This window comes from Cebus imitator, unplaced genomic scaffold, assembly GCF_001604975.1.
Source record: "Cebus imitator isolate Cc_AM_T3 unplaced genomic scaffold, Cebus_imitator-1.0 Scaffold124, whole genome shotgun sequence".
NCBI classification, from domain to species: Eukaryota; Metazoa; Chordata; class Mammalia; order Primates; family Cebidae; genus Cebus; species Cebus imitator.
Window position 1 is genome coordinate 978912 of NW_016107439.1, and position 10605 is coordinate 989516.

At 42.0% G+C, this 10605-nt stretch overlaps 1 protein-coding gene across 4 annotated transcripts in view; it reads left to right on the forward strand.

Moving 5' to 3' along the window:
- KDR (kinase insert domain receptor) overlaps window positions 1–10117 on the forward strand; it is a 58586-nt gene extending 48469 nt beyond the window's left edge. The window contains exons 27-30 of one of the 4 annotated variants that reach the window (XM_017540254.2): window positions 846–997; window positions 5943–6042; window positions 6535–6620; window positions 8423–10117. In XM_017540254.2, coding sequence (XP_017395743.1) covers window positions 846–997; window positions 5943–6042; window positions 6535–6620; window positions 8423–8645 — 561 coding nt within the window. In that variant the 3' untranslated portion in view covers window positions 8646–10117. Of the gene's footprint in view, window positions 1–845; window positions 998–1618; window positions 1980–2635; window positions 2889–5942; window positions 6043–6534; window positions 6621–8422 lie in introns of those variants that run through there. The other 3 variants (XM_017540256.2, XM_017540255.2, XM_017540257.2) reach the window with 3 other exon arrangements.
- The last annotated feature ends 488 nt before the right edge of the window (window positions 10118–10605 follow it).

The following is a 10605-nucleotide window of genomic DNA, read 5'->3' on the forward strand; positions in this document are numbered from 1 at the left end:
AAGTTGAAACAAACCAACAAATATCCGGTTGATCCACAGAAGATCAACAATGGAAGAAATTTCAAGAAATTTTAATAAATTCTGCAGGCAAAAACACATCTAAGCTATGCAAAAGAGATGGTTTCTGCCTTGGTACCATCCCAGGCTCTTCTAACTTCCACTGGAAGGTCTTGGAGTTGTAGGCTTTGCTATCAGAACGTTATTTAATCTCCAGTCAATGCCTCTTACTGCAATGGAAGCCAATTTCCTCTTTCTTTTCTTTTGAACAGCTGGGGGACACTAGATCAGCTCTATTTTTATCAATAAACCTCCCAAACATTTACAGGTATCCAATAGCCCTTTATTTCTTTTTCTAGATGCAATACTATTCAATTGTGCAAACTTTTCTCAGAAGACCCATTTTCTTACCGATTTATTGCTTTTCTTTAGACTGTCATCACTTTTTCCATTGCCTTGAAATGTGGAGGCTAACACTGGATACCATGCCCTCTGAAGTGCTTGCTTGTGTGGTTAGGGCTTTGTGAAGGAGCGATTTTTTGTTCTCCGTAGCTCCGTGTGTTCTCTTGTTACCTCTCTGACCACAGCCTGCGTTCTCTTCATTGTAACTGCCTTCCCTGTGGGCTCCTTACCCATCTTGTTTTTAGTTCTCTCCTGTAATGTACCTTCCATTTCAATGCCCTTTTGTTTCTGATGCATGATTTGTAATGTTGTCTTAAAGTTCTGTGTTCAGATATGAAAGCCACACACCCCATGTAGCCAAGAAGCCCCTGTGGCCTTTGTTTTTCATGAAAAGGCACTTGAAGAACAGAAGCCATAATAACAGTCTTCTGTGTTTATTGTTTCAGGATGGCAAGGACTACATCGTTCTTCCGATATCAGAGACTTTGAGCATGGAAGAGGATTCTGGACTCTCTCTGCCCACCTCACCTGTTTCCTGTATGGAGGAGGAGGAAGTATGTGACCCCAAATTCCATTATGACAACACAGCAGGAATCAGGTAGTGTATATGGCCTAACATCCCCTGGGGGAGGGTGACTTCAAGGCCATCTTGGGGAGGGGGATTGGAAGTGGAAGGAAGACCTTGTCTAAGGCTACTGCGTTATCCCACTTCCACGTAACCTTAGCCCTGAGGCTAACATAATGGGGAATGCTCCTGCAAGAGGGTCTGGGTAGGTGTGCTTCCTCCCATCTGTAGCCCACGCTGCTGCCACAGCATTGCCTTTAAGAATTTCAAGCCCTGCAGCTGCAATAGCTGGAATGCCACAGTTTGTTAATCTCCAGAATAAAGAGACCAGTTTTACAAAGACATCTGCATTTAAATTATCCCCATGTACGCTTTTATTAATGTGAATTAAATGGCTTAGGAGAGATTCAGAAGAGAAGAGTTCTGTGCATGCATGAGAACATACTTATGGCTCTCTGGCACGGGTACAGAATGCCATGGGTCTGTGTCCTGAATTAGACTGGACACTGCATCTCAGAAGCCCCTCCCAAGTCTGAGTTTCAGCATTGTATTTGCATAATGGGATGTCTGGGCTTATTTAAAACACATGCACCGCAGTCCTTTCCTGATTTGCAGAGGGGTTCTGAAGGCAGCTTTCTTTTTTCTCTCTCCCAGCACCTGTGCATAAGGAAAGAGTTGGTGTGGTTTTCTACAATATGATATTAAAATTGCCTTTTACTAAGGCTGAGACTGCTTCACTTTGCTTTGTTTCTTTACCAGCCCCTTTGGGCGTTTTCCTTCGTTAACTGTAGCCCCTGACAGCACGGGTCCAGCCTGCCAGCCTGAGTGTGCCGGGCTGCAGCGAGGGCAGGGAGCTCTCTCATGTCCAGAACTTGGCCAGGTTGCCACATGGCAGGGAATGCTAAGGGGAACTCGTGAACAGTTTGCCCCCTAGAGTCATGCGGGGCAGCAGGAACACTGAGGAGGAAGAAAGCTTAGAAGCCAGCAAGTGAGCTGACCATTCCACCGAAGCCAAAAGCATTAGGCATATTTTTAAAGAACTTTGCCATGTATTATCAGATGCTGCCCGTATCGAAACACTCAGAGCCAGGCAAGGTAGAAACAATGATCTTTTTTTTGGATGTATTGTTGATCACGAGGCTCAATTCTATTACCTGAGGGCAGTATAAAATTGTTGTTAAAGATGAGGTATTAGAGTCAGATAGAGCTGAGTAGGACCCCCGAGTTTGCCTTTTAGCAGCTGTGTGACTTGGGGTGAATTATCTAGCCTCTCCCTCAGTTTCCTTACTTGTGAAATGAGACAAGGCCAGTGGTGCTATTTGAAATGGCTGTTTTGAGAGTTGTAAGATAAAATCTATTTCTAAGCACCTCTCCCTTGAAAGCACTCAGTAAAAGATCCTATTAAGCGAGCCGCTTAAAATCACATCCTTGAGATGAATCCAGTTCCTCGGATGCCTAAGTCCGTGCTATTTCCTCCCATGCCAAGGGGGGCCCTCAGAGAGAAACAGTAACAAAATGAGACTAGGGTTCCTCTCCTGTGTTTACACGTTTCCAATGCAAGTTCAGCCGGCCTTTTGGTGTGACAATTGTTCTCACACACTATTATTGCCTCCCCCTTTATCAGAAAGCCATTTGATCATGAACTATATTCCATGTGTTTCCTGTGACCAGATCGAGTGATGATCTGAGTCGGCAGCCTCCTGGCTCGCCGGGTGCTCTGCATATGGTGCTGAGCAGGAGATGAAGTCATGTTTGGGTAATGGAAGCACCGAATACGATGCTGGATCTATAAAAGGACTGCTAACGTTTATCCCCAGAAGCGTGGACAAATGTGACACCGCACCGCCAGCACAGGCCTGGCTCCTATTTTCTGTGATTTTTGAATTGGTTTTTCCAGTCCAGTTTCTCTTTTATCCAGCCATAATTTGAAAAATAAAATGGAAATTAGAATCTTTTGTCTGCATCTCCTCTCAACCTCCTCCACCTTTATTTTTTCCTTAAAAATAAAACTCACGGTCACATTTTAATCATCTGGTTTCAAAGAAAAGCAGATAGAGGCATTTGCACACGGCATGCTTCATTCTGTTCCTCTGCTGGGGTTCTGCGTCTCTGGGGAGAAGGAGTTGAGGCTGGGGTACTTCTCAAGGGGCTTGTTCCATCCTCTTAGGCATTTCTGGCCAAGTACAATAGCTGAGCAGTCTTTCTCACTTGCTTCCTCCTTCTAATTTTCAATTCCGTTGCATTATAAATAGAGCTGGACAGAGATATCACTGTGGGAGCTAGCCTCATGATTTGTTGCCCCTTTAAACCATATGAAAAATATTTACTTAGCATTTATTTAGAGAAAAGGCTGAAAAGTGTGTGGGGAAAGGACCACTTACGTCTAGACTTAGCTTTGTCTCTAATTTCCCCTGTGGATCAGCTCTGGTCTCAAGTTTGCATGCTTCCTGCAAGAAAGCACATACCCACTGGGCTCATCTTTCTTTGAGGGCAGTTTGGGGACCATCTACCATTGCTCTGTCATTTTCTCTGGGAGTTTCACCTCCCACATCAAGCAGCTTATCGGAAATTTCTTTGCAGTTCTCTTTTAGAGAACTGGTTTTGGTCTTGGTGCATGCCATTTTCTCCATTTTGGCTAATTGTTAGTGATGATTAAATGCCCCTTGTAGATTGATGCTTGGGATAGCCTGCTAGCTAGGTATTCCTGAATTTGACCCTGCCATTAGACTGCTTGAAGTGGGACTGTCCTTTCTGTACTTTTTTTCTGTTTCATACCTGACGCTTACACCCCCCACCCTGCCCACTGTATGACAAGAGAACAGCACTGTGTACATACTGGGTGCTTAATAAAGGCTTGAACAATCGTGTCTGCTGTTTTCTTCTTCCTTTTCCTCCTGATACTCTTCCAAGGGAGTCTGTATGGAGTAGAGGAAAACAAAACAGAAAGTTCACATGGGCTTTGGTATCTGAAGGTCAAAGTTTGAGTCCCAGTTCTGCCTTTTATTAGCCATTTTCTCCCTAATCCTTGGCTCCCTCATCTGCAAGGGGGAAATAGTTAAAAGATCTATTTCTCTGTCTTATGAGGAACAGAGGCATCCATTGTCCATGGATATGCTTTGTCAATCGTGAAAGGATCATGCCATTTAAAAAATTGCTGGAATCAGAATTTAAGGAGCTGCCCTCTCTAAGGCAACTGAATTATCGTCCAAACTCACCAATTCTAGTTGATTCTATCCCCTAGATATCTCTAGAATGAGCCCACATCACCAAACCCCATGGGCATTCCGTTTTTCTAGCCAAGCTCTCCTGAGGAAGTGCAGTATCCCTCTCATGGGCCTTACACCTCTAGTCTTACCCTTTCCAATCCAGAGTCAACTCTCTACACGGCAGATCTGATCTTGTCAATCCCATGCTTAAAACCCTTCAGTGGCTCCTCATTGCCCTCAAAATAATAATTCATACATTCCAGTTATGTGCTTTTGGATAAGTTCCTCAACTTTTTTATGCCTCGGGCTCCTCATCTGAAAAGTTGGGATAGTAATACTCACCCCTAAGAGGTACCGTGGTAAGCAAGACATGAGATGCTGCTTAAACAGCATCTGGCAGAGTGCTGGGCATGTGGCAGATTATCAGCGGGGGCTTCCTGAACAAGTGAATGAAGGAATGATTGACTACGGTACCAGTCGTTTTTGATAACCATTACTTTTAGGGGCTGGACTTATGAGAAAGCAGGCTACCTTGCACCCTGTATATCATATCCTCTAACTTGTGGAGTTTCCTGAGTGAGGATGTCACCAGTAAATCTCATTCTCTCTTCTCTGTATAGGGAGGAGCCAGCCTCTTGGGGTAGGGGAGAGAGACTCAATTTCCATTCTTCTCATTTGGCCCAAGGTCTATACAACATGTTCCAGAGGGCTGCTTGTAGTGGGAAGTAGGCTGGTATAGGAATGAAGAGTGTATTTTCTGAGTTGGTGGGTCTTTCACTCTACTTGGGCTGTAAGCGATTTTGATAGGATCACCTAGACTCACCCAAAGCCAAATGACCAGGAAGGAGCACTCCCAAGAAGGAGAGGATCTGTTTTCTGACAAGTCTTATTCTTTGGACTCCTGAAGGAAGCTTTGGAATTCAAAGGAAGAAAATGAGCTTTGTTTGAGAATCATTATTCTTCCTTAGAACAATAAGCCCAACGTTCTCCATGTCGTTCATCTTCCCAACATCCCTGTGAGCTAGGGTGGGAGTGCTACTGCCAACACATCTTACAGATGGGACAAGAGGGGCACGGAAATATTCATGACTTTCTCAAGTTTCTGCAGTCAGTGGTAGACTCTGAAATAGGCAAAATATCTTGTGACTCTCAAACCACTGCTCTTTCCTGAGACAGCAACTCTAGAGGCTAAAACCAGGGGACAGTGAGACTCAGCCCACCTTCCCTTTGCACACTAAGCTTCTGTTACATGGAGGAGGAAGAGATTGCCTTCAAATCACTGCTGGGTTCAGTATTCTTTAGGAGACCTTCAGATGTTTCCTCTGCCCATCTTTCCTTGAACGGTTGCTCTGTGAGCATTATCCAGAAAACCTTTCCCAGGAGATGGTCAGACAGATGTGAAACACTCGGTAATGTATCCAGAGCCCACTGGAGGAATCCCAGGCAATCAGGAAGCCAAGTAGAAGGCAGTTGATCACTCCATCTGCTGTTGTTGTCTTCAGTCCAGGACTGGACCTCAGAAGTAGAATTCAAAAGAACAGGCTCATCGAGACTCTTTAGTTATATTATACTTTTAAATGGAGTTTCTCAGGAAATTAAGCTTTCCATGTGTGCTAGCAGAGAAAGATTTTTATTTTGTTTTGTTTTTCTAAAGGATGTTTTGAAGGTTGCTATTAAACTTGTGGCTGAAAGATAATGAACTTAGGTATCACTTGTGGTATCTTGCAGCCAAATATACCACCAGTAAAATATAAATATTTGTTCTTTTGCAGTCAGTATCTGCAGAACAGTAAGCGAAAGAGCCGGCCTGTGAGTGTAAAAACATTTGAAGATATCCCATTAGAAGAACCAGAAATAAAAGTAATCCCAGATGTAAGTACACTTTTAAAAATAGTGTTAGAAATAATACAAAGGATGAAACACTAGCTAGATAAATATTAGCCTAAGCATTAAAGTCTTGGGGCCTCATTAGAAGGCTGTCCTTGAGTGTGTGTATTATGGGGTCATTATGAGATGGAACTTTGGTTTTTTTGTAAGTAAAGCCCCTGGTACGAGGTTCAAGACAGTGTAGCTTTCTGACCAATTTCACTAAAGTGGAAGTAGTGTCACGGTGAAGAGACTGATGGTAACAGGCGTTCTCAGCTGCTGCTTTGTAAATGTTCTCTCCTCCCTGGCCTGTGTCTACTCATAGGAAGCAGTTGCTTCCTTTTGTAGCTTGGACAATTTGTGACTATGATACCTTTATGTTCTTCCACAGGACCTTATCTGATAGACATGATAGATGGGTTGAGAAATCAGCTTAATTAAATAGTTGGTCATTGTGTACGCTCAATTAATTGTGCCATCTCATTGTCTGTTAAAAAGGACAGCCAGACGGACAGTGGTATGGTTCTTGCCTCAGAAGAGCTGAAAACTTTGGAAGACAGAACCAAATTAGCTCCCTCTTTTGGGTAAGACTCAGCCACATTAAAAAGACAAATTTCAATAAAAATTTTTGGCAGAAGCTTAGGACTTTCAATGTAAGTGCAGAATTTTCCCTCTGGGGTCTTTGTTGGTTGGAGAAATTAGCATCAATTTAACAAATAAAAAATGGAAACAAACCACACAATAAAATTAAGTGACAAATCTAAAAATAGTCTTAAATAAATTAAAGGATTTGGTCAATTTTTATGAGGATTCATGAATACTAGGGAATTTCTGAGTATATTTACTGTGGTCAGTAGTTTGTATGGTGTTGACTAAATGAAAAGGTCATTGGATGTGATCCCTAAAGCTGTCAATGTGATTAAAATCTTAGTGGACTCAAGAATTTTTAAGCCTGTATACAAATGGGTGCATCTGTGCTTAAGAAGTATGACATATAAATGAGCCAATATCTATTTTTTGAGACATTTAAATATTATTGTCTGAATTAGTATTTAATTATAGTGAAAAGTATTAAAATTGGTTTTAAATATAATCTCCACTCTGTGGTTCAGTAGGAATTTGTAGTTGTCTTGAATACATGCATGTGCTCTTAATATAACAAATAAATGAAAATTTATATTTATAAGAATAATAGGATAAGAGTAGTTATTTATTTGCTGGAGTTTATTTGCTAGGGTATTCTTACCTACAGGTAAGAACAGGAGAGGTTTTGATTTGCTTATAATCTAACTTTTACATAAAATGGGAATACTTATGGGATTTTGAATAATGCTCATACCAAAAAAAAAAAGAAAAGAAAAAAAGCCCAACACATTAAAATGTACCATTGTGCTATTTTATTGTTTTCTTTAAGGCCCAAGGTAAGAAACTGTGAAAGTCAATGATATGTTTCATTCATCGATTCAAAAAATGTTTATTCAGCAAGTATGTGCCAAGCACCATGCCATTGCTTAAGACATCTACAGTAGTTTTATTGGGGTTGAATTGAAAGAAAAAATTATATTTCTCATTATTTGAAGTAACTTTTAAACTGTATATAAACGTGGATTAATAAAATTTCTTTTTGCAGTTTTTAACATCAAGAATTTGGGTAAAACACCTATTACCGGGAAAAAACACCTTAGAATGGCTTGTGAAAGTGTAAATCCTCCAGTTTTAGATCAACACTGCCTACATTTCTAAGCTTTGACATGATTACCATCTGTCAGTATTCCATGCCATTGAAAACATTCTCTGGTTGCTGCTGAGTGACTGGGGTCCTCAGTCCTTCCAAGGAATGTGATTTTGATGAGTAAAAAGCAGTATTTGACATATCTGGCTTGATTGCACACATGCTTCAAGTTATTAAAGCTTAAAGTTGCTCAAGAGCTTTATCACCACCATACACATGCCCCGTAGTTCCCAAATTGCCAGAATGGGAAAAGCACAAGTGAAATTTCAGAACATCCCAAGTTCCTTGAATATCATGCAAGTGGCCCTTTGACTCCTGTCACTGTATACAAACTTGTCAATCTGCGAGACCATAAACATGTTCCATGGGTTGGGGCCTTTGCATAACTCAGGAGAATTGCCTTTCATCTCATCTGAGGCTTGAAAGACTTGGACCTGAATAAGAGAACTTATCTGCAACTATTAATTCATGCGAGTACCTGAAAATAGACCTTATCCCTGTAAACCTGATATGCTGATTAACAACTGGGAAAGATAGGCGGCTGGGGTCTCCAGGGAGATGGCAGCCCATATGGAGTTGGGAATGGGGTGAGTGTAAAAAGCAAAAGAACTGTCCTTTCTCTGCCAACTCATTTGTTTGCTATTTCTTCTGCAGTGGAATAATGCCCAGCAAAAGCAGGGAGTCTGTGGCATCTGAAGGCTCAAACCAGACAAGCGGCTACCAGTCGGGATATCACTCCGATGACACAGACACCACTGTGTACTCCAGTGAGGAAGCAGAACTTTTAAAGCTGGTAGAGATTGGAGTGCAAGCCGGCAGCACAGCCCAGATCCTCCAGCCTGACTCGGGGACCACATTGAGCTCGCCTCCTGTTTAAAAGGAAGCACCCACGCCCCCAACTCCTGGACATCACATGAGAGGTGCTGCTCAGATTTTCAAGTGTTGTTCTTTCCACCACTAGGAAGTAGCCGCATTTGATTTTCATTTCAACAACAACAAAAAAAGACCTCGGACCGCAGGGAGCTAGTCTTCTAGGCATATCCTGGAAGAGGCTTATGACCCAACAATGTGTCTGTGTCTTCTCCCAGTGTTGACCTGATCCTCTTTTTCATTCATTTATAAAGCATTTATCATGCTCCCTTCTATGGGTCTCACCATGGGTTAGAACAAAGACGTTCAAGAAATGGCCCCATCCTCAAAGAAGTAGCAGTACCTGGGGAGTTGACACTGCTGCAAAACTAGAAGATAAACCAGGCAATGTAAGTGTTTGAGGTGTTGAAGATGGGAAGGATTTGCAGGGCTGAGGCCCTCCGAGAGGCTTTGCTTAGGATGTCGGTCCCAAGCCAAGCCTTAGTGTGGAATTTGGATTGATAGAAAGGAAGACTAACGTTAGCTTGCTTTGAGGGAGTACTGGAGCCTGCAAATGCATTGTGTTGGCTCTGGTGGAGGTGGGCATGGGGTCTGTTCGGAAATGTAAAGGCTTCAGATGGGGTTTCTGGTTTTAGAAGGTTGCGTGCTCTTCGCATTTGGGCTAAAGGACAGTTCCTTGTGCTGTTTCCGACTCCTAATGAGAGTTCCTTCCAGACCCTTACGTGTCTCCTGGCCAAGGCCCAGGAAGGAAATGATGCAGCTCTGGCTCCCTGTCTCCCAGACTGATCCTTTATTCAGAATACCACAAAGAAAGGACATTCAGCTCGAGGCTCCCTGCCACGTTGAAGAGCTCTGACTGCACAAACCAGCTTCTGGTTTCTTCTGGATGAATACCCTCATATCTGTCTTGATGTGATATGTCTGAGACTGAATGCGGGAGGTTCAGTGTCAAGCTGTGTGTGGTGTCAAAGTTTCAGGAAGGATTTTACCCTTTTGTTCTTTCCCCTGTCCCCCACCCACTCTCACCCCACACCCCGTCAGTATTTTAGTTATTTGGCCTCTCCACTCCAGTAAACCTGATTGGGTTTGTTAACTCGCTGAATGATTATTAGCCAGACTTCAAAATTACTTTATAGCCCAAATTATAACATCTATTGTATTGTTTAGACTTTTAACATATAGAACTGTTTCTACTGATTTTTGTCCTTGTTCTGTCTTTTTTTCAAAAAAGAAAATGTGTTTTTTGTTTGGTACCATAGTGTGAAATGCTGGGAACAATGACTGTAAGACATGCTATGGCACATATATTTATAGTCTGTTTATGTAGAAACAAATGTAATATATTAAAGCCTTATATTATATATAATGAACTTCGAACTATTCACATTTTGTATCAGTATTATGTAGCATAACAAAGGTCATAATGCTTTCAGCAATTGATGCTGTTTTATTAAAAAAACATTGAAAAACTTGAAGGAATCTTTTTGCAAGGTTGCGTTACTGTATCTATCATTTCTAAAACGGGGGAGGGCAGTGGCTGGACATAGTGGCTCACACCAAAAACCCAGCACTTTGGGAGGCCGAGGTGGGAGGATCGCTTGAGTCCAGGAGTTCAAGACCCAGTCTGGCCAACATGGTCAGATTCCATCTCAAAGAAAAAAGGTAAAAATAAAATGGAGAAGAAGAAATCAGACATAATTTCCATGTGGTTGTTTATCACTTTTACTGGTTTCCTTATTCTTCTTATAAGGGATATTTTCATAAACTGGTTATATTCTTTATAAACCAATAAATGAATTTGTAGTACAAAGCAGGAAGGTAAAATATCACAACTATTTTGAGGTTAAGTATGTCTGATTTAAGGTTTAACTGCTCCTTCCCTCCTCTTCTTCATTGCAAAGAATTCATACACGCACAAACACACATACACTCCCCCACACCCACTCCTCCTGGCATCCCAACCCCTC